Genomic DNA, 25286 nt, shown 5'->3' with positions numbered 1-25286 from the left:
CATTAGAAAGATGCTGTAAATTAACTTAAAAAAATAAGGCAAATATTTGTTTGCTAGAATCTCTAAGGAAAGCAATTAATCAAGAAAGTTGTATAGGATAACCACGCTATTTCAGGTCACCTAGGAAAAGAAACTATCCAAATAGATATAAATCCAGATGGCCAGCTCCTTCTGTGCCACCAGCCCCACAATCCATTCCCAGGCCAACCTCATTGTCTAGGGACTGGATAGATGAAGGTTGAGGGAAAGCATGTGTTTAATTTTAAAAGTTCCATGCAAACATCAGTTATTGTTAAAATAATTTATGTATTTCACCCAATTATTGAACAAATCTTTGTTCATTATAAAAACCTAGAAAAAGAAGTTAGGCAAATCAAAATGAAACAAAAAGCACCCACTATGCTACCAGCAAGAACCTTTTGTACCTATTTACAAATTGGGTATTTTCTGCAACTCATTTCTCTGATCAGGCCGTGAGAAAATCAGCCAAAAGCTGTAACCTTAAGGTTCTGCGTGTAGTTTCTCTTTAATTAAGGAGGGAAAATGGTGACTCATGCATTGACGTCTATCTTTTCTTTTATTGGCACTTGTCCCAGAAGAGATAAGGCCACTACACAATATACCTGGCAGTAAAAAAAAGAGATAAATTCCTAATTCCATCTTACTGGTCTGAAAAATTTACACCACAATTCTAGGATTAAGTCATTTACTCAAACCAGCAAATATCACAGCCAAAATGGATAGAGTGTCTATCTCTCTCTCTTTTTTTTTAAGTGTGTATCTCTTTATCTATACACACACATAGTCACATATACTGAAGGCCATGATTTTAAATATATCTTGGCTGGATTCTTCCTGTCTCTTGGAGAAAAGAAACATACACATTCAGAACCCACACAAGGGCTGGTCAAGAACACATTGATATCAGAAAAAGGTGAGTACAGTAGACTCTTTCCAAATAGTGAGCAGTGCTACCAGGAGAGCACCAAATTTCAATTCATTTCTTTTTTCCATCATAAGGAAAAATCATGCCATTACCTTTTTGTTCACAGCCACACCATCCTCACAGTCGAGTACTGCACAATCCACATTCAGAGAGGGAATCTTCTTAATTTTCTTTTCATCATTTCCAGGAACATAGAGCACGGCCCTTCGCGGAATGTATTTGTGATTGGGTGAGGAACTGTACCCAAGCCTGGACACATCAGCTGCCGGAGATGCTTTCCTGCAGAAGACATAATTAGAATTAGTCAAGAATAGAATTTATTTACAAATTTTTGAAAAACCTTATTTTAATACAAAATTAAAATAGAAAACATGGATAATTTTTTTAACTTATGGCAGAACATAATCACACATAACAACTAGGAAAACAATAATAACAGAAATAATCAAGCAACAGAATGTCATTTTGGCTGAGGTTTAAAAAATATATAATACTGTTTACTGACACAATCTTCTGAGAAAAGAAGGAAGGTGTAGCTATCTCTTCTTGGAAAAACACTTCCAGCATTAGTATGCTGTCCAGATAGCATCCATGGAGAAAAAAGTAAAGAAATTTACATCTAAAAGGTCCTAAAGAACAATACTATCTACAATTATATGAAAGTAAAAAGTAGAAAATGAACAATCTATGTAAACAAAGTCTATGGCTCTCTCCCTGACAATGAATCTTTTTAAGTAGACAAATAAGTGATTCAAGTTCAATTTTAACAACAGACAAGGATGGCTGGCTACTTCTTAAGTCAGCAAAGACCATTATTAGCTCTGTAATTATGGGCAACTTGATTGCTGGAAACTTCAGATTCTTCATCTGTAAAAATAATACTCATGTTGCAGGTTGCTGAGAAAATTAAGTTAAAGGAAATAATGCACATGAAGCGCTCAGCCGGAGCCTGGGGGTTATCAGCTTGATGTGGTAGGTGGGTGTAGCGGGAATGGCAGCCACTGCTGCTGTTCTTAATGGGGAAACTCTAGCTGTCAGTAGCCCTGCCTGCTCGTAAACTCTGCTGTCTCCCCGCTTCTCCTATTGTACTAAGTTTAGCCTCCCGTGGAAATAAGAGGAGTTGGCCAGAAGCTCCCTTGGCCCACCGCAGCCCTCTCCTCTAACCTGGTCCGTAGTTTGGTCCCGTGAAAACCATGTTTTAGCCCATAACACATGGCAAAGGAAGATGAAATCAGCTTTCACAATCAACACCAGTTACATAATTTGAATCACCTGTGCAAAATAAAAGTGCAGCGCCCTTGTTCAAAATTTATTGGGAATTTCAAGATGGCAACAGAAAAACATCACACAAATCACCAGACCCTTCTAAGCATAGGGCCATCCGTGACTGTGCAGGTCACACACCCATGAAACCAGCCCTGCCCATAACAGATGGAGCTGTACATCATGAAAATCCCAGTTAAAGAAAGGTGAAAGCCCCAGCAAACTGGATAACACCCTACTGTTCTACTCCCCCGGGGTAAACAGCACCAACCTTTCAAAAATATGCCAGCTGTATTCTTCATGAAAGCTCTTGACATTTTGTAGTTATCCTACGTTAATGCCATCAAATATTTTACACAGTTGTTAACATTTTGCCATGATTAGTGTGTCTTGTGACAATGTATCTCAAGAAAAAATCAGCGTCTTTTTGGTGGCCTATCAATTTTGTTAAGGGCCCCCTCATTCTTTCTTGAAGCTAACCTTAATTAAATCTAAAACGTGAGTCGAAGTCTTATTTTTCCATAACATAAGCATTGTGCTATGTGGCATATGGTGACATATAGATGGGTTTTAAAAGTGTACATATATTACAAGACATTTATCTAATATTGATATTAAATATAGTATGGACAGATAATTGAAGAATTCCCAAAGTATCTGTCATCGTTTTATACTGATTAAAAATATCTGATTTATCTTAAAAAAGAGAAAATATAATGATGTAATAGCAACAACCACATTTTACTTATTCGTACTGGAAACCAGAATTTGGAACATGCATTTCCTTTAAAATCGTAAAAATGCAATTAAAAGAGATGAAATTTTTATTTACCAAGAAATGCTTAAGGCAAAATCACTCCTCATGAGGATTTGCTGTAACTGCACATGTAAAAGCCAAAGAGACCTTCATTTCATGAAAACTGAGATTTCCTCCATGCGAAATAGCTTCTGACTGCCAATTTGGATCCAGCCACTGTGATCTCCAAGCCACACCACCTGAATCTCAAAGCCTGAGCCACTCAGACATGGCTGACAGGTCATACCACCGTCACATGCTAAGCACTAGAGCAAATCATTCCTAGGATGTTTATATATGATGTGTAATTTTCTAAAACAGATGATCATTTAAAAAATCTTCTGCTACTTGTAAAGATGTTTCTGGCTTCCCAGATAAAGTCTCCTATAATCATTGAAACATTATTTTCCTCTTATAATCCCCTGCTCAAAAATTGTCAACAGCTCCCCATTATCTACAGGATAGGTAGATATCTACCTACATTGAATGTAGGTAATGTAGTCTCAGCTGAGAGCCCTTTTCTCAATTTATATCCCACTATTCCCATGTTGCAACTATCTACCCTCGGAAAATTAGATTATGACTGTCCACATATGCTGTATTGTTTCCATTGTACCTTTGCTTCTGCTCGAAAAGTATTTCCCCTAGGTTTATTTGAAACTTACAGATCTTTCTAGCTTCAAGGTTTATTTGAAACTTACAGATCTTTCTAGCTTAGTTCAATTTCCACCTAACTGGGGAGTCTTTTTTGACCATTCATCTTTAGACTTTCTCATCTTTAAAAACAGCATTTATCACTGGTAACCAAACCAGAACCAGCAAAGGACTGGCTCTGCCATCATGGCTAAAGTTAATCAAGGGGCACATGCATTCTGGAAAGCCAATGGATGCTACAAATCAAGACACTTAAAAAAGTTTCCTGCTTTTTGACCCAGTAATTTCAAGTAATTTGACCCCATTCCTTTTGGGAATTGCTACAGATTAAATGTGTCCTCCCCAAAATTCGTATGTTGAAACATAATCCCCAGTATGATGGTATTTGGAGGTGGGGCATCTGGGAGGTGACTAAGTCACGAGGGCAGAACCTAGGAGAATAATGCCCTTATAAAAGAGACACCAGAGGGCTTCCCTGGTGGAGCAGTGGTTGGGAGTCCTCCTGCCAATGCAGGGGACGCGGGTTCGTGCCCCAGTCCGGGAAGATCCCACATTCTGCAGAGTGGCTGGGCCCGTGAGCCATGGCCGCTGAGCCTGCGCTCCGCAACGGGGGAGGCCGCAACAGTGAGAGGCCCGCGTACCGCAAAAAAAATTAAAAAAAGAGACACTAGAGAGCTCCCTAGCCCCTTCTGCCATGGGAGGACTCAGTGAAAAGGCTGACATTTATGAACCAGGAAGTACATTATTATCAGACACTGAATCTTCCAGAGCATTGATCTTGGACTCCCCAGCCTCCAGAACTGTGAGAAATAAATTTCTGTTGTTTATAAGCCACCCAGTCTATGCTATTCTGTTACAGCAGCAGCCCAAATGGATTAAGACAGGAGTCTATCTTAAGAAAATGAACAGGAATAAAACTACATATATATAATATTAAGAACTGAAAACAACCTTTAGGTCCAACAGTAGGATAAATTACAGTACCTACATTCAATGGAATATTATGCCATCATTAAAAATTGTGTTTATAAAAATATTTAATGTGAAGTAAAGATTGTTATTTTTAAACAGAGGATATAACATTGCATATGCAATAACATCTCAACTTTATAAAAAATACAAAGAAAAATATCTGGAAGGAAATACATCAAAATGTGATTAGGGATGCCTCTGAATTTTAGAATTTGGGATTAAGACTTTTCTGCTTCCAGGGACTTCCCTGGTGCAGCAGTGGTTAAGAATCTGCCTGCCAACGCAGGGGACACAGGCTCGAGCCCTGGTCTGGGAAGATCCCACATGCTGCAGAGCAACTAAGCCCATGCGCCACAACTACTGAGACTGCGCTCTAGAGCCCACAAGCCACAACTACTAAAGGCCACGTGCCTAGAGCCTGTGCTCTGCAACAAGAGAAGCTACCGCATTGAGAAGCCCGTGTACAGCAACAAAGACCCAACGCAGCCAAAAATAAATAAATAAAAGATTTTTCTGCTTCTGCACAGTTTTTTCCTATTTTGCACATTTACCAGAAGAAGCATCACTCTTTTTAAAAAAATCCTTTTATAATAGGCTTAAAACAAACCAATAAAATCACTTGAAAGGTCTCAAGTGGCAGCATAATATGGTGGAGAGAATAAGAACCACCTATATGAAATTGCTGATATCTAACCATTTTGGCCTACAAAAATGCTAATTTTATGTGGTTCATGCCAATATTGTGACTGGCAGTCAGAAGATGGGGTGAGAAGCAAGCAAGAAATGTCAACTTCCTCTTAGGTGAGAAGCAACATAATAGCTGTCTCATACAGGGGAGAGCTCACCACAGGCAGTAAAGCAGTATGTACGTCCATAGCTACTATGATCATCTGACACCTGTCACCCACATGTGATGCTGGTCCGTGTAGACCAGCATCAGGAATCTTGTTGGACACAAGTGCCCTCAACTAGATCACAAGCAACCGAGGGAGGGGAAGTCTTACGTCTCCCCCACGTTGCTTGCCACAGGGTCTTGCAGACAAGAGCACAGAATTCCTGTTACCTCGTTACCCAACCAACGCCAGCTGTCCAGAAGTGGGTATGTAAGACTGATCTGCAACCACACTATCCTTATACTTCTTGGGCAAGAGTCAAGTTTTAGTGGTGATTACAGGTAGGAGGTCATTTTTATTCCCTCTCTCCTTTGCCATCCTGGAAGCTTTAACCCAACCCATGGCCTGTTGCTTCTCCTTTGTTTATCTCCTCCTTCCTGTAAATACAGATGACGTCCTAGTTTGGGGCCTCGTTCACCTTTACCGAGATGACTGTGGAAACCTCTTATTTATCCTCACTGCCTCCACTTTGTTCTCTTGTTCATACATTCAGTGAGTACTGAGGAAGCATGCACTGGGTGACCTGCGCAGGGTCTCCACTAGCACACCTGGCAGGTCCCTTTGTGCAAATTAGAAAAAGGTGTCCCCTCGAGCCTGCCAGCAGGTGGAAGGGCAAAGAGGTGCCGCCTGCTCCTGAGGCGGCAACTTTGATGCGTAGAGGAGAACTGAAGCTCAGCCCCACGCGTGGCTTCTGTAGGCACCCTGATCAGGGCACACCCCGTACAACCAACCGCATGAGATTGCCCTGACCGGCACTGTGCTGAGCACTGCAGGGAGGCGGCCCAAAAGATACAGGTCAAGTCCAGAAGGTCCAGGGAGGAACACCCAGAGGATGGCCTGCAAGCAGCTCAGGAAGGCTAAAGGTCTGTACAGAATGAAGCTTCAGGGAGAAAGATCAAAGGCAGCAAGACTGTTTGGAATAATAAGGAGGAGAAAGGTGTAGAGGGGGTTTGGGCTTCAGGTCCTGTTGCAGACTCTGAGGTCCCAGAGGGGGCTGTCACTGGGCAGATGGCAGGAGCCCGTTGTGGCTTCCCCAAACCTCCCTCCTCCCGTACTGCTGGCGTGTCCTCTCCTTCCCCCATCTCCGGCTGTTTCAAAATCTGTTCCCTACTTGAGTTGTGTTCAGCACTGACTACTGCGTATGAATACAATTGCAGTAGGTGCAAGATCTAACTTATTTTATTTTATCTTACATATTTGGAGTTAGGGCCTCTTGATAGTCAACATGTAAATATATTCAAACAATACGCAAAACAGGGGCGTAAGATGAGTTGAAAAAAATCTGGTAGCCTTATGGTGAGTTCTCTCTACACAGGGAACTTTTTTTAGATAAGACATCCCTTGGCAGGTCCAGGGGTTCTTCTGGCTGGAGGGGGGTCCCTACTGGCCTTGTTTGGGTCTTCTCCCTTTCCTCCTCCACCTGATACCATTTATTAACCATTTATACCACAAGAGGCAGAGCTAGTCCCTAATACAGCTGGGGTTCTCCACCTGGGATTCAATATCACCACCACCTGGGGAGCTTTTAAAACTTGTCAATTCTGGACCCCACCCAGTGCAATCAAATTAAATTCACTGGTAATAGGGCCCAGGCTCAGTATATAATTTTTTTTCTTTTTTTTAGCTCTCTAGGTTCTTGCCACTTAAGTGAGGTGCTGCTATAGACCAGCTATGCTGGTCTCTTATCTATTCTCATGTGAGATTCTCCCATGTCTCATGGGAGCAACTACCATCACCATGTGGGAAGTTGTTAGAAATGCAGAGTCTAAGGCTCCCACTGAATCAGAAGCTGCATATTAACAAATCTCCAGGGGACGCTTATCTCATGAAAGTTTGAGAATGCTGTTCTAGGCTGACTCAAACTCCGGGGCATAGTGGAATCACCTGGGGAGCTTTCAAATATGCTGACGCTAAAGCTCAGTCACAGAAATTCTGAAGTCATTGGCCTGGGGCAAGGCTGAGGCTCTGGAACTTAAAAGCCCCCTAGGTGATTCAGATGTATAGCCAAGTTGAAGGACCACTGTACTAGATGATCCCAATGTGTAGCCATTGCCCTAATGCAGGAAATTTTGCTCCAACGAAAACTTCTCTTAAGTGAGTCATATGTTACTATTATATACAAGTAGATGCTACGAAAGTAATAATAAAGTCGTAATTAAAAATGCAGCAAACTTGGGGAAAAAATCCATGTTTAAGGAAAAGTCTTTCTGATAAAAAAAATGACAAACTGCTAACAATATTTGAAATAGCAGCAATAATTAAGCTAATGTCCATTTGAGGATCTGCCATTTGATATGTGACTTCTCATCCAAGCTAGTGGTTTCTTTACTTAGCTGATAGCTAGTACAGAGGTCTCTACTTTGGCTGCACATTACAATCACCTGGAGAACTTAGAAAAAGAAAAAAACCTCAGGCCACACTCCAGCCCAATTAAATCAGAGCCTTGTGGTGAGTCGCAGGCAACAGTGTTTCTTTAAAGCTTCAAGGGAGACTCCAAGGTGCAGCCAAGGATGAGAACCTCGGCACCATGGTTTCAAAGTACCACCAAAGTGTCTTACTGGTCCTAGAAAGGATCTGGGATTGCTGGACTTTAAAAGTTGCCAGCACGTAATCCTACCATATTTAGGCAGGGGAGCTGGGTACCAATTATGCAACTTCCCACTAATGAAGTGACTGGGAACGATAACTTTGAGAGGAATGGCAGTTTTCCTTGCTTGGAAACCATGATGCTGTACATGCCCACCCACTGAATCAGTAGCCATCATGGCAGGGTTTGGAAGTGGGGGGCCGGGGAGAGGGTGATCACCAAGAAGTCCTTGCTGAGCCTGTAGTTCAAACTAGATTCTTAGATCAAGTCCATAGTGAATAGAAGGAAGTCTGCTAATTTCCAACTGCTTGAGGGTCCAAACCTCAAGCTCCCAGGAGGCAGAGTGAGCAAGGACAGGGCATGTGAAATAAAGGAAGTCCCTGCCAGTAGCAGGGACTAAGCTCGTCAGATGCTGAGAGAAGCTTCTGGGGGGAAAGCATGAGTGATGAAACTGGGGAATATTCTGCCTGGCTCCCACTCTTTAGGAACTTTCTATTTGTCTTCTGCAGTGAGGGATATATTGGGTTAGCCAAAAAGTTAGTTCAGGTTTTTCGTAAGATGTTACTGAGAAACCCAAACAAACTTTTTGGCCAACCCAATAGCTCCAGGGCTAGAAAATGCTCTACCCTTCCCCAACTTAGTTTCTCATGACCAGTGAGCCCTGAGGTAACAAAATAGTTGCATCAGAGGAGTTTTGCTGAAGCCAGTACTGGTGCCTCAGATTCGGGTATTACACTGCTGAATCTTATCCATTTATGTATTTTCCAAAAAGTCACATTTCCCCTTAGGTGGAGCCAGTGTAACTTAAATTTACAGCTTTCACAAAAACCACATGATCATCTCAGTAGATGTAGAAAAAAGCATTTGACAAAATCTTTTATGATTAAAACAGTCAACAAACTACATTTGAAGGGGAACCACCAAATCCTGAGAAAGGACTAAATTGAAGGCAGTACGAACAGAATCCCAATTTAACAAATATCAATCCATCTAGCCTCTCGTTGGCTGAGAACTCTCCAGTGCTCCAGTAAAGTGTCCAACCTCATGCTGTTTTGCTTTTGAAGTTCTAATGAATTCATATTCCAGGAAAAGCCCTGTATATCAGACACTTTTACAAATGCTGACCCAACTCACGGTTGGCTTGCTTAACAAATCTACTTTTGTTTAGGTGAAATGTGTTTATATAGTAATTGGAGTTTTAAAAATAGCAATTGGGTTTTTTTTTTTTTTTTTTTTTTTTGCGGTATGCGGGCCTCTCACTGTTGTGGTCTCTCCCATTGCGGAGCACAGGCTCCGGACGCGCAGGCTCAGCGGCCCTGGCTCACAGGCCCAGCCACTCCGCGGCATGTGGGATCTTCCCGGACTGGGGCACGAACCTGTGTCCCCTGCATCGGCAGGTGGACTCTCAACCACTACGCCACCAGGGAAGCCCAGCAATTGGGTTTTAACGTTAACTCATATTTAGTTCTTGTTAGAAAATCTGACAGGCTTTTCAAAATACATTGGTGAGGGACTTCCATGGTGGCACAGTGGTTAAGAATCCACCTGCCAATGCAGGGGACACAGGTTCGATCCCTGGTCCGGGAAGACCCCACATGCCGTGGAGCAACTAAGCCCGTGCGCCACAACTACTGAGCCTGAGCTCTAGAGCCCGTGAGCCACAACTACTTAGCCCACGTGCCACAACTATTGAAGCCCACACGCCTAGAGCCCGTGCTCCGCAACAAGAGAAGCCACCACAGTGAGAAGCCCGTGCACCGCGACGAAGAGTAGCCCCCGCTCGCTGCAACTAGAGAAAGCCCGTGCGCAGCAACAAAGATCCAATGCAGCCAAAAATAAATAAAATTTAAAAAATATATACATTGGTAAGTTGGGGAAGGGAGGATTTTATGTCAGCACACACAGGTCAGGAACCAGGGCGTGTTGGCTAGATGCTGCTTTCAACCCCAGATCTGATTCTAGTTTTCACTAGGTAACAAGTGATCACTAGGGGGTCAGATCCTTGGGAGAAGCACAAAGATAAACGAAGTCCCTGCAATTCTCAGGCGGTGACCACTCAGCCCTTGTCAGGTGGCTGAGGCACTGAGGGGCCAGAGTCCGTGCAGAGGTGGGTAGAACGTGACCACATGGAGTGGGGAGCACAGGGGGCTTGGGCTATGGATCGGCCACTGAAGACCAAGTGCCTCCCGTGTCCTGGGAACCACCATGTGGGGTCAATTCTGATGCTCATAGAAGAATCTGTGGGACTAGAATAAAGAACCCATTCATCGATCCTTTCCTATACACCCCCCAAGGGACAGTAAAATTCACCTACAAATTCCAGCCACGCTTACGACTATTGATAACTAGGTATTTACACCAGCATCTGTAATAATTGAGGCCTACGTATGTTCTCAGTTTGCTAAGTTCCCAACTGCCCAGAGAGATTCCTTCCCTATTTTGAAGAACTGTGTTTCAGTTACTATGGCAACAGGGCAAGGAGAAGTGGGGAGCTTTCCATGGGCACAAGAGCAAAAGAACAGCTATTTGTCCTCTCACTGGCAGAACAGGGCCATTCGTGAGATTAGCATGTGGTGCAAACACAAACAAGCATGCAGCCCGCTTCAGAAAAGCCAAGACATTTCCAGGGCAAACTCTCTCACAAAGCAATTATATCACACCTTAATCAAGTGCTCCATTTTGTAATGAAAGGAAGAGATACTCTTTTGTGTCCAAAGCAGACACACACAGGATAGCAGTTTGTGGTCCGCTGTGGATTCACTTCAAAGGAAGGAGTCAGGAGGGCACAGGATGGGGAAGACCCATGGGCTGTGGGCCGGCCTTTCGGCCATCATGGTGCCATCGAGAAGGAGGGATGCTGGTGAGGGACTTCCCTCCTGGCCTACACTTGCCATGGAAACCCCAGGAAAAGAGGTGAGTGTCAAATAAGGGACAGATTTATCAGAAATAAAGAAAAAAGCAGAACCTTTATTTTTGCTCACTTTGGTAAAATTTGTGTAATGCTGTTTCAGTGCAGATCTCTTCCTCCTCAGGCCATCAGAATACCAAAGGGCAAAAACAAGTGACCCAGTAATGGAACTCTTTTTTTCATACAGAATGAGAAATCAAACAAACATCCATATCAAAAATTACTCATTATCCGAAGTGAAATAAGCCAGACACACAAGGACTAATACTGTACGATTCCACTTCTGTGAGGTACGTAGAGTAGTCAATTCGTAGAGACAGGAAGTATTATAGAATGGTGAGGGGGAAGGGGGAGGCGAATTACCGTTTAGTGGGTACAGAGTTTCAGTTCGGGAAGATGAAAAAGTTCTGGAAATGGATGGTGGTGATGATTGCACAACAGTGAGAATGTACTTAATGCCATTGAACAATAAGCTTTAAATAGTTAAAATAGTAGATTGTATGTTATGTATATTTTACCACAGTGAAAAAAAATTTAAAGTTAACAAATCTCTTTCCCTTGTTATATCCATGCTATTGTTTCATAAACACAAATGTACTGATGAAATTCAGTACGGATCATGCATTCAATAAATACCGAGTCCACCACGAGCTGGCCCTTAGGCCAAGGGTTGAGCAAACATGGACAAGAAGCCATGTGTCCAGCAGACCCTCGCTGGTCACTGAATCCACTTCTTTGGCCACAGAACTGTAGTTCTCCAGATAGGTGCATGGGTGGGGTAAGCCCCAAGAACAGGGAAAACCCTGTACAACTGGGTGACCATTAATGAGTCCCGAAGAAGAGAGCAAGTTTTCCATGAAAACAGAGATCCACGTTTATATCTCGAATGGATTAGTCCTCATAAATTAATGTGGCCACAGCACCACTCTGCCCCGTGGCACTTGGGTGCTCGGTAGCACTTCTAAGGGCAACGTTGCCATTGTTCAGAAAGGCAAATGAAGAGGAGTTTGATACAAGCCAGCCCAGCAGACGATAAGGAGGAAGACAAGGGCAGGGGTGAGGGTGTTTGAGAGGAGGTGAGGGAGAGGAAGAGAATGAGGAAAGAAAGGGAGGGAGGAGAAAGGATGGGTCCTGAAGGAAAGTAGGCGGATAAGAAAGTGGGCGGGAGGGAAGGAAGGCGGAGGTGAGGGCCAAGAGGGAGAGTGGGGGATGGGATGAGAGGAGAGGAGCTTTGTTTTGCTGCAAAGCTCCTTGATTCCGGTTGAAGAGGGGATGACAATAGAGCATGTGCCTGCTAGTGGGCATTCACCATAATCCCACTTCCTTGCTCTACTTTTGGTGAGAAGAGGAGGAGCAGAGGTTTTATCTGAATGGAACACTGGAGGGATTTTATTCCCCCCGCCCCACCCCCGGAGTGACACTGAGGTCAAGAGGGAAACCTGCACTCCTTCACTGAACACGTTTAAGAACACAATGTGATTAGCATCTCTTCTGTTTCTGGGCTGCTTCAACCTGGGGCTCCTGGAAACACAAAGAAGTCTAAGGATGTTGTTTATCAATAGTTAACTGAGTTAATGTCACTGAGAACTGCAGGAATGATGCTCAGGACCCTCTACCCATAGTGATTTTTTTTAAAATTAATTAATTAATTTTTGGCTGCGTTGGTTCTTCGTTGCTGGGCATGGGCTTTCTCTAGTTGCGGCGAGCGGGGGCTACTCTTTGTTGCAGTGCGCGGGCTTCTCATTGCGGTGGCTTCTCTTGTTGCAGAGCACAGGCTCTCTAGGCATGCTGGCTTCCGTAGTTGTGGCACACGAGCTCAGCAGTTGTGACTCGCGGGCTCTACAGTGCATGCTCACGAGTTGTGGCGCACGGGCTTAGTTGCTCCACAGCATGTGGGATTTTCCCGCACCAGGGCTCAAACCTATGTCCCCTGCGTTGCCAGGCGGATTCTTTATTTTATATTTCTTTATTTTATTTTTGGCTGTGTTGGGTCTTTGCCGCTGGGTGCAGGCTTTCTTTAGTTGTGCAAGCAGGGGCCACCCCTTGTTGCGATATGCTGGCTTCTCATTGTGGTGGCCTCTCTTGTTGCAGAGCACGGGCTCTAGGCACGTGGGCTCAGTAGTTCTGGCTCACGGGCTCTAGAGCGCAGGCTCAGTAGTTGCGCACGGACTTAGCGGCTCTGCGGCATGTGGGATCTTCCCAGACCAGGGATCAAACCTGTGTCCCCGGCACTGGCAAGCAGTGTCTTAATCACTGTGCCACCAGGGAAGTCCCCATAGCAATTTGATAGATGCATTTCCCAGTGTTGGGAATGATGAGAGGACGCACCTGTCAAGTGCAGAACGTGGGAGCTTTTGGTAAATTGTAATTAAAACCTAAAGGACATGCCAGTCGACTTCTCTTAGCCTCTGTAGAGACGATTTGGGGTTTTGGATGGTGAAATTCTGAGTGCAAGGAACCAACAGCTTACTTGTTCCACTCCTGGCCATAACTGAGCACCCAGAGCAGAGCCTTATGTTTGGATTGTTCACTGCTGGCATTCCTGCCTAAGAAGATCTGATTCTAAAATGAGTTGCATAAAAGACAATATTTAGTAGTTAATGTATTAAAACAGCCAATGGAGAATATAGGAAATATTATCACCATAGGCCCACCAGAAAATTTCACACAAAAAAAGACCATTCACAAAAGTTCTCCATTTAGAGATTCCATTAGTACTCGGTTATCTTAGCTCAAAAAATAATAAATTTAAAGCTGAGATGGCCAATTCCTGGCTTGGGCAGAACTTTAGAGGTAATTGAGCAAATGTGAACTACAAAGATCAATTTCTCAACTTTTTTTTAAAGGTCACGAAAGAAGACTGTCAACCTGACAGATGTAACCATGGATTCTTTTACAGAATCCTTCAAAAGCTCAAAGGCTGCTAAATGTGTCAAATTATGCATCTCCCCCATGACCGGGTTCTTTGATATGAAAGTAATCATGGGAGAATTTTTTTTTCCTCCAGAAAAATGGATCTGCAATTTTGAGAAAACAGTTCTCTCCACATCTTATTTATTTTATTTTTTTGGTAGCTGTCATGAAAATCATCTAGGTTAACGGAATCTTTTTCTCCCTAGATTCTCTCAAAAATTCCTTTCAAGTGTCAATCGCAATGAAATGAGGCCAAAATGTTACACAGCTTAGAATTTTGATATTTTGTTAGCTATAGTCCTTTGATTACCCTGATATGTAGATTTGGGGAAATTTTAATACTGATCTCTCTCTAGTGCTGAATAAGTTTTAGAAAAAACACAGTCTAATTGCCAGACCCATACCACACACACGAAAGCTGTGAATACAAGCTGTGATCACGAATCACGTGTATGTGGCTTTGACTGTGTGGGACCCACAATAAGATTAAGATTGTTTTTTTCCTTCTTAATTATTCAGAGCTAAGTGTGATGAAAATTAAAACTAAACATATGGATGTGATCATGAAGGCTTTCTCTAACACAGTTTTTTTTTAAAGTATGTTTAATGTGCTACAGGCACTAACTCCTTTAAATATTTAAGGCAAGACTTCCTAGAACTTCTAATTTTAGGGGAGCTTAAGATTATTTTCTTATTCAATGCCACACTTAGCAATGCACCAGCCAAAGTGCAAAACAGCCTCTTTTTCCTTTATATTTAGTTCTAAAAGAACCACTCTTACTGAATATGTATTGTTACTTAGTTTTCTGTGGAATGAACTGGTCAGACTCAGAGAGTAACACTTTTATTGTAAATACACAGGGAATAAAATGAAAAATTAAGAGGGGAATCCTTTCCACAAGCTGTATGTCCATGACAATCTACGTTATGGTTTATTTTTGACTTGATTCAGGGTTTTCTATGATAATGGAAAGAGAGATGGAATAGGTTATCCAGAGAACACGATAACCAGACAATTTTTTGCATGTGTCTTTGTAATGTATTAACTAATTTTAAAAGCTAATTTAATCTTATTTCTATCTGGAGTAACACCGATATTTGTCTTCCTTTGGTATGTGCAACTGATATGCTAAGAAATAGGTGGCTCAGAAGTCTGTTGGGTGAAAAGGACAGACCACTTGAGACTGAAAAGTTGCTGTAGGTTATCATGGTACAATATGGACAATCTCCAAATGGTCCTTCCTCTGACGCTGGTTTCAGAAATGCAAACAGGGGACAGAGGAACTCTGAGCTACAAGTTAGGAGGCCTGAAACATCCATCCGTAGATAGTCTGATGTTGGATTTCAGCTTCTGCCTGCCTGGCACATTTCCCTGGCACCCTGGTTCCATGCTTCCGTCTCACAGGTCCTTTCTTTCCATTCCCATTTGCGCCTCCCAAATCTCTCACTGACTTCACATTTAGCTGAGCTCACATTTCTTTGCTAACCCCGAACTCCTAGATGCACTTCCAGGGGGAATTCAACGGCCATCCATCACTCTAAATTGGTCCTTACCCTGGCAGTCACTTCTGTCTTCCTCCTGGTTCTGCTCTCTTAGCTAAGGTTAGGCTGGAGGGCTTAGCAGAATGCTGACTGTCCATATTGGCCAACAAGCTCCCAGTTAGTTTATGTTTGACTAAGTTACCCTTGCCAGGTCTCTGTGACTATAGTACAAGTGCTGAATACAAGAGCATCTATTTTGGTTCAAAAACCAAATAACAGAGCAAACTTTGTAGTAGTTCTCCATGGCATCCAGCATTTTAAAGAAAACAGAGCAAAGGAGCAAAACCTAAGAACTCAGTTTATCTCATTCCCAGCAAGATCAGTAGACTGCAATAACAGCCCAAAGGCGGGAAAAAACCATAGGATATTAAATTACAAAATGCCAACATTTACATAGTAATTCCCACTAATTAAGAAAGAAAGATATAAGTTGTTTGTTATAAACATCACCAGGTCTTGAGCAAACACCAAGAGCTCACCACAGAGCCAAACCAAGCATTTGTCTAATCAGAGCCACCTTCCAGAGCATTTTATTGGTACAGCTGCAGAGCGCACATTTTATCACACATGCTAATAATCCCAGTTATGGTGCCTAGATTTTAATCATTTGTTCTGGGCTTGTTTCTCAAACAATTAGCACTAATGAATGGTCAGAATACCTCAGATCATATATGTCTAATTGCAGTCAAGAGCAGGTTCTGGTCTGCATGTACATTTCAATTTACCTCTGGGGATAATGTTTGTTAATTGTATTTCTTTATATGCAAGCTAAGAAAAAGGCAGCTCAGGCAAAAAGGGACTAAGTGTTCTCCTCTTTCCCTTTGTTCCCACAAGAAGCTAAAGTCACTTCAAGAGGCACTTAATCCCATCATCCGTGGTTACAATTGCCTTGCAGCATCAATCAAAAAGAATCTGAAGTAAAATGATGCAGCTATATTGTGTAATTAAAAGCAATTCAGGTAGTTATTGCTTGGGGCCCTTTATGGGTCCAAATACTTAAAATGGCCCTGCAGGGATCCTAAACACTGTAGTGTTTTAAATTTGGTCAGTAATAATATCCGGAGGAAAGGAAAGAATATGCAAAAAAACAAACAAACAAACAAAAAAAACCCCAGAAGACCTCAAACAACAACAAAAAAAAGCCCACTAGCCTCTCCTAGTGCGAATTGTTAAGCAAAAGACCAGGGAGAGCAAAAGCCTGAAGTGAAAAAACCCATGACTCGCAACTACAAAGTGAAATAAACGTAGAAAAAAAGGAAGGAGAAAAAGAAAACAATTGCTGTTTTCAAAATTCAACAGTCCCTGTCCCAATCCAACTTTCGCACTTAAGAAAAAAGAGTGTCAAAATGTTGGCTGGGTCTCTTCAACCTGAAATGAAACAGCCTTGTACAACCTATAGTATAAAAAATAGAGGCTGTGTGAAAATCCAAACTTATTAAGAAAATAAATTTATGGTATGTTTAATGCTATAGTTACTTATAAAGGCAAGATGTGAAAAGTACTTTTTAAAAGTTTGGCACAGATTTTTTTTAAGTGATTTACTTAAATCATTTTTAAAAATTAAATGCTTTGGCTTTTAAGGCTTCATATATGGCTTTTTAAGCCAACAAGAGTTTAGCACAGTATATTCTGTTGTGTGCTTTTAACAAAGAGCCATCATTGACAGGAGGCTGGGAAAATGCATAATTCTCTGGTTTTGATTCTTGGCTAAAATATTTTTAAGTAAAAACACAACTCCTCAACAGACTAGATGTTAAAATAACAATGAGTGTTTAAGTTTTATCATCAATTCCCCTTTTATAATAAAAATGGGAAAGAAGGCTTCCTGTTGATTTACGAAAGGATTTCAGGGAAAAATGCTAAGCGTGTGCCAGAGTGAGCTATTGGATATCAAGGAACTTTTTATGAAAGACACCAGTTTACTGCCAGGATAAGGTGCATTCTAGAAGCAGATGACTAGAGAAAATACTCCATATCACTAGAATACAGCACTTTGCAGCAGCCTCTATAAATACTTTCTAAAATACTGCTTAGTGGCAAATGTTAATTGTGGCCTGGAAAGTATTATGTGTGAGCATGTGAGGGTCATAAGATTTAACATTCAAATCACAAAATGACTGTCAGGTGAGATAGCCAACAACAGTTCACTTAAACACAGAATTGACCTCATTTTCCACACAAATATTCTAGTAATTTGAGTGCAAAAGCCTACAGCTGAAAAATGCAAAAGTACTCCCTCAAAGTTTAACCTTGGGCTTCGCTGGTGGCGCAGTGGTTGAGAGTCTGCCTGCCGATGCAGGGGACAGGGGTTCGAGCCCCGGTCCAGGAAGATCCCACATGCCGCAGAGCGACTGGCCCGTGAGCCATGGCCGCTGAGCCTGCGCGTCCAGAGCCTGTGCTCCGCAACGGGAGAGGCCACAACAGTGAGAGGCCTGCGTACCGCAAAAAAAAAAAAAAAAAAAAAAAAAAAAAAAATCTGCTTATCGTGCTTCTTCCATTATATTGATCATAGTGTTAGGGATACTATATATGCTCAAGCAGTTTTGTGTTGTAAGTACTTCCTATAAACTTAAACCTATTTATTATTATTCAGTGTCCAGTCTTCAAGCACCCGTTCAAAATCATTACCCTCAATGGGTGGGGAGTGGGGTCTGACATCCCCCCACTGCAGTATTCTTATCACCCTTACCTTCTAGCTGCCCTTGTGAGGCGTCACACTCCGTGGGACTAAGAAGAGCAAGTGGGTGACAGAAGCGCCCTGGGATTACTTGAGCTTGATTCCCTGTCTCTCCACCACCACCACCAAAGTGCCCAGATAATTTACTTCATAATCAGTACCGGTGCTTCTTTGCCACGACTGTGCTGCCCTACCTGAAGGCCAGGCACCAAGCTGAAAAAAACCCTCTATTTTGGATCCACCAAAGTATCTGTTCATGTCCTACAGTTTTTATTTCACTAGCCTTTGGATTTAGATAGGCAGGTACTTATTCTTAGGGAGAGGAAGTGTAAACTTTTAACAAGGGACATTTTAGGAATACCCCAAACTGCACTAAGTAAGAAGGAGAAAAACAGATCAATGATAATGAATTGCAGGCAAAAGTCTGTACTGCGATCTGTCTCCTGTAACAGTTCCCAGACAGGTGCTTATCAATATCATATTTCTTTCCTCCCACGCCCCAAGTCTCCTCACTGCTCCTCTGTCCCTGATGCTCCCCTGGAATTCCCTGTGGATGGTGCCCACCACAAACTGCCAGGAGCAGCCCTACAACCGGCCCCTTCAATTCTTGCCATTGATCCAGCTGTGTGCATGCTGGCTAAATGCTGCCAGGTCAAGCTGGAGAACAGGACTTGAAAATTCAGTGCTAATTACTCTGATTACAGTCTGTGTCTCAAGCAGCCAGAGCCTGTGGGAAGTTGTCTACATGTGACCTGTCTCTGAATCCAAAATCTCAGTTTGAGAGATGTAGAATCTATACCTGACGACTTTGCAGCTCGTTAAGTTATAATATGGGCATCAAGTCATTCATGATACCTTCTCCCGAAGCATATGACTAAGGCAAGCCCAGAACGTGGAATGTACAAGACAGATGCAGAGGGGAAAGGATCAAACAGAACCCACGTAGTCACAAAAATTGCAAACACCAGCCCTGCAACATGATGCTCAGATGGCGATTTTCTTGAGATGACTTGAGACCCTTTGAACTCAATGAAGGAGTGAGTAGGGGCTTAAGGGAACATGCTCACAGGCGTCCTTGGTCCGCAAAGAGCCAGAGCCAGCTTGTCGTGAGAACCCTGAACTTCTCAGGATCCATGCCAGTTGTGTATTTACCACTGAGCTCCCAAAGGCAGATGTACTAGAGTCAGAGAAAGTGATTTCATGAATATATTTATATCACATAAAGAATCCAAAAAACGTTGATGGGAGAGAATGCTAAGATAGCAGTTTACTTTCCTGGGCTCACCAGCATTTCTTTACATAAATTTGAATCATTTGGAAATAGGCTGGGGAGCAAGGCAGCTAGTTTTGCTCTGGAGTACATGGCTCGTTTTCCTTTCTTCACAGACTATGTGCAGATATGCTTGTCCCTGACCAAGTTTATATAAATAGAGTTCTTCCCAGGGCATGAAAAGTAGAACAGAATTAATTGCTCTGAATCATCATGCAGAATTCTGAAGGGATTTCTATTCTCACAGTGACATCACAATGCTAGGTTTCCAGATGCTGCCAAAGAGTTGAGTGTAATTTCGCCTCTAACCCATCACGGGGGCCCTTCTGCAGCTGGCAGGCACCACACAGGCTTTCTGATATGTGCCCAAAGCAAGGATTCTGAGGAAAAGAGGCTTTTCAGGGGACACTTTGGCCCTAAGTGGAGTCCCAAGATAGTAGGCAAAACCTGAACTGTCATTTTGAGCCTGGCCTGAATTGGCCAACACACGTCAAACACCACAGGGCCTCTATGAAAATACGACTTCAAATATTTTTCTTTCCTCCCCTCATTTCCTTCTTTCAAGTACTTAGTTCACAAGGTGCGTCTGTTATGTGTGTTTATTTGAAAACGAAACCGCTTTTAAAGGGCTCAGTTGTTTTACAACAAGAACCCTGAAAATAGAAGATAAAAATTTCAGTATGAACCCATTCTACAGAATACCATTATTTGATGACTTATTTAAATTATTTGCTGATTACTCAATCTAAACACAATTTTAAAAATAGAAGGGGCTTCCCTGGTGGCGCAGTGGTTGAGAATCTGCCTGCTAATGCAGGGGACAGGGGTTCGAGCCCTGGTCTGGGAAGATCCCACATGCCGCGGAGCAACTAGGCCCGTGAGCCACAACTACTGAGCCTGCGCGTCTGGAGACTGTGCTCTGCAACGAGAGCCCGCGACAGTGAGAAGCCCGTGCACCGCGATGAAGAGTGGCCCCCGCTTGCCACAACTAGAGAAAGCCCTCACACAGAAACAAAGACCCAACACAGCCAAAAATAAATTTAAAAAAAAAAAAAGTAACAAATGTTCAAGTACAATTGGTGTCTTAAAAAAAAATAGAAGGGATGGTATGTTTCAAAATTTTGGTAACTTTAAATGGTAATTTTTCTCTTTTTAAGAATTAAATGAAATCACAATGTTAGCTTACCAAAGCAAACAATTCCTGTATTTAAAAAAACGTACTGAGCTCCATGTCAGGCGCTCCTGCCACTCAAAGTGAACAATCCTGTAAGTCAAAACTTTTGGATACCTTTTCATTTTTTTGTTCTTTCTGCGTACAACAAGAGAGCCAGCAAATCTCCTTAGTCTGTTTCTGAATCTGGGTCTATGGGTCTGAATCTCTGGGTCTGTTTAGTTGGCAATAAGAACTTGGCCCTTTGCTTAATTTCCAAAATATACAACAGCTCATACAGCTCAGTATCAAAAAAACCAAGCAACCCAACTGAAAAGTGGACAGAAGACCTAAATAGACATTTCTCCAAAGAAGAAATATAGATGGCCAACAGGCACATGAAAAGATGCTCAACATCCCTAATTATTATAGAAATGCAAATCAAAACTACAATGAGGTATCACCTCACACAGGTCAGAATGGCCATCATCAGAAAGTCTACAGATAATAAATGCTGGAGAGGGTATGGAGAAAGGGAACCCTCCTACACTGTTGGTGGGAATGTAAATTGGTGCAACCACTATGGAAAACAGCATGGAGATTCCTTAAAAAACTAAAAATAGAGTTACCATATGATCCAACAATCTCACTCCTGGGTATATATCTGGAGAAAACTCTAATTCAAAAAGATACACGCACCCCAATTTTCATTGCCGCACTATTTAGAATAGCCAAGACATGGAAGCAACCTAAATGTCCATCAACAGATGAACGGATAAAGAAGATGTGGTACATATATACAATGGAATATTAGCCATAAAAAAGAACGACATAATGCCATTTGCAGCAACATCAATGGACCTAGAGATTACCATGCTAAGTAAAGTAAGTCAGAGACAAATATCATATGATATCACTTATATGTGGAATCTAAAAAAAAAAGATACAAATGAACTTATTGACAAAACAGAAACTGACTCACGGACACAGAAAACAAATTTATGATTACCAAAGGGGAAGGCAGGAGGGGAGGGATAAATGAGGAGTATGGGATTAATAGATATACACCACTATACATAAAATAAACAACAAGGATTTATTGTATAGCACATGGAACTATATTCAGTATCTTATAATAAACTAAAATGGAAAAGAATCTGAAAAAGAATACACACACACACACAACTGAATCAGTTTGCAGTACAACAGAAACTAACACTACACTGTAAGTCAACTATACTTCAATAACAAATAAAAAAAAACTCGGCCCTTTGGCTGTGGACACTAATACAAGTTGATTAGCATCCAGCAAGGCCTGGAGTGGGGCCACACTCATGGGTGTGGACCACCTTGCTTACCATCTTCCTTCCTGGTTAATTGTAGGGACCATCCAAGTCATCATCACTGGGTTTCTCAATGGCCAAGAAATCCTTACATTTGTTCCTTTTCTCAGACAAATTCTTCTAACAACCATCTGCCCTACACCATACCACAGGCATAATCTGTCCCCTGCAAGCTGAAAAATAGCTTACTCTACAAGCCCACTAAATAGAAAATGCACCAAAAATAGGCTGTGATCAATACAAATAAGTACAAGGAAGACTGCTCCAGAAATAATTTCAATTTTATACAATTGATTTGTTCTTTCAAGGAGCCCTTAATTTACTCAATCCCTGATTGAGTTGTTACATGAATCAGGAAGGATTAACTATGAAGATAAAGGCAGATATTTCAATCAGGGAATATCCACGATGGTTTAATTAAAGAATTTTTGCATTTCACTTACAGAACATTGCTGCTTAAGTATGGCATGGCATTTATTTAAAATGTCCCAGAGGCAATTAAGCCCTTGATTAACAATAAAATTTTCTTCCTTAACTTCATTCTCAATTACCATGAAGCTCATTTCTCATTGCCTGGAACTTCCAGCACGTGGTACTCATGGCTTTAACTTGCATGTGATTCCACATAAGACACCTAAAAAGGTTAGAAGGAATGGAGGTACACAGGAACTAGCCTCTTCTAAAAGGTGGAAGTCTTACTTGTTTTGCAGTTTGCTCACTCATCTCCTTCAGCTTGCAGCCTAGCCACGTCCATGTATATGTGACGACTCCGCTCCAAGTTATGGGAGGAACAAGGGCATGTGGTGACCAGGACACAATTCCTAACTCTGAGAGTTCAGCTCTTCTTGAACTCAGAGCAGACCTGGATCTGGTGACACCTTAAGCGTGTCACTTAACCTCTCAGTCTCAGATTCAGATTCTGAGTTGGATGTAATAATAGGATTGTTGTGAGAAGTCTAATGAAATGATGCACGTGACACACCTGATAAAGTGCCTTGCACACAGGAAGTCCAATCAATAATAGCTCCTACTATTAAGGATAGGACACCCCTCTTCCTCTTCCCTGACCTCTGTGAGCTAGTCAGGTAGGTCTGGAACAGAGGGTCGCCTAGGATTCACACACCCACATAGACAGATGGTGGGAGGCACTCTGTCACACCCGGGAAACACACCTACCAAGGGGGCTGGGGAGCCCGCTTCCATGCTAAGGGTTGGCACCACAGAAAATAAAGAAGTCAGATTTATGTCTCCTCTCTGATGCCCCCTAAGTCTTCACAACTTAATAGCTGGATAAGTGATCTACACATTTTGACTTATCTGTGAATTTGTCATCAGCTCTACAAGAGTGTTTCATGATTATCTGTGTACATTAATCTATGTCTGAAGAGAAGAATCAAAAGGGTTTTGCCATTCATTTTATTTTAACGTTAGACAAATTTTTATTCAGTATTTCACTGATTCAACAAATAGATATTGGACATGTAAGCCAGGCAGGGATATCCAAATGGGCAGGAGAGAATCAGCCTTGGGGGAAGTTGAGGTCTAGCTGGGGAGACTGGGGTCTCTAAGGCAAGAGGGCAAATTCTAACTCTAGTTGGAAAACAGTGGGAGGGGCGATTCTGAGAAGGCTTCTCAGAGGTGGTGACAACAGATGGGGCTTTGGAAGGAGGAGGACAAACTCCAGAGGCAAAAAGTGCATTGTGGATGCAGTATAATGAGAAAGATTTGAGACCATCTCCTCAAGTATCACCAGTGATTTTCTTTCTTTGCAAATGCCATGCCTACCTCTAATTCTTATCTGTTGCCCTCCTGCATATGGGGGATTTCCAGGTATAAACACCAGCTATTTGAAATACCAAGACAATGTCCTTTTTCCAATGCTGTATTCTGTCACAGATGGTGACCAAAACAGTGACACTCAATATCCTAAAATTTTCTGACCTAAAAGAAACTGCCAGACTTCCCTGGTGGTGCAGTGGTTAAGAATCCACCTGCCAATGCAGGGGACACGGGTTCGATCCCTGGTCCGGGAAGATCCCACATGCCGCGGAGCAACTAAGCCCATGCGCCACAACTACTGAGCCTGCACTCTAGAGCCTGTGAGCCACAACTACTGAGCCCGTGTGCCACAACTACTGAAGCCCACGCGCCTAGAGCCTGTGCTCCGCAACAAGAGAAGCCACTGCAATGAGAAGCCCGCGCACCGCAACGAAGAATAGCCCCCGCTCGCCGCAACTAGAGAAAGCCTGAGCACCGCAACGAAGACCCAACGCAGCCAAAAATAAATAAATTTAAAAAATAAATTTATATGAAAAAACTCCCTTTTTTACTCTTCAGTAACATTTATTTATGCTTTTAAAATCATCTTTGAAATATATAGGACTTAAGTAATAATTCTTCTTAAGTAGATAGGGTGTTCCTTTAAAATCAGAATCATGTTGAAAGGAGATAAAACCAGATTATATTTTGCATTATCTGAAGCTTATGAGAGCATTATTTAGGGACTTCCAGTATACAAGGGACAGTATGTCTGTCCACAGATACAAAATGTTAAAATGAAAGGCACCAGGACTCATACACACTAAGGCAAACAAACTTAAGTTCTCAATGGTAGTCTTTGTTCTTTTTTTTGCTTTTTAACATCTATTGAGTCCTTTACTTGCATTATTTCACTTAATCCTTCCCAAAATCCTACAAAATAAGTACTATTATTGCCATCTATTTTACATCGGGCAACACAGGTTTATTTTATTCTATGACCTTAAATTTTCAAACAGGCAGCTGCTGATACTATTATGCCACATTTCACAACTGATACCAACCAGTTTTTTCAGGGCACTGCACAAGCCAAAGAATATGAACTCCATCCATACTGGCTTCATGCTTAAAAAAGAAAATTGAAATAGAGATTTAGGCAAATAATGACAGTAAAGATGCCTTTTTTTCTCTTCAAAATTTTCTTTATGTGACAGTTTAGAACAGGACTCAGCAAACTTTACCTGAAAGGGCCAGATAGTAAATTATTTCAGACTTGTGAGCTGAGAGACAAAGTCAAGGATATTATACAGGGACTTGTGTAACAAGAGGGAACACAAATTTCCACATACTTGGTAATGACAAAATTCAAAATTAAATTGCGTACAATTTTTTTGTAATACAGTTCTACTCACGAGAAGAATAGCACTCCTTTTGGGGATAGCATCTTGCTTAATTGGAGTTCAAAGGTAATGTTCCCTATTCTCAATTCATTCATCTGTAAAAACCATTCTTAGTTCGAGAGCTGCACAAAAATAGGTGGCAGGCAGAATTTGGCCCTGGGACCCTGGTTTAGAATATTTCTCTAAGGCTTGAGCCACAGACAACTTCATTTAC

At 42.0% G+C, this 25286-nt stretch overlaps 1 protein-coding gene across 2 annotated transcripts in view; it reads right to left on the bottom strand.

The window, feature by feature from the left end:
- The window catches only part of CLYBL (citramalyl-CoA lyase), a gene marked incomplete at its 5' end in the record, with an annotated part of 234426 nt that overhangs the window by 98933 nt on the left and 110207 nt on the right, over positions 1 to 25286 (bottom strand). For both annotated transcript variants that reach the window (XM_082859229.1, XM_082859230.1), the window contains one exon: positions 1039 to 1225. In XM_082859229.1, the coding sequence (XP_082715355.1) occupies positions 1039 to 1225 (187 nt within the window). The remainder of the gene's footprint in view (positions 1 to 1038; positions 1226 to 25286) is intronic.

Source organism: Leucopleurus acutus, assembly GCF_964270905.1.
Source record: "Leucopleurus acutus genome assembly, chromosome: 18".
Lineage (NCBI taxonomy): Eukaryota > Metazoa > Chordata > Mammalia > Artiodactyla > Delphinidae > Leucopleurus > Leucopleurus acutus.
Note: the sequence above shows the minus strand (reverse complement) of the source record. Positions and strands in the feature narration are given on the sequence as shown.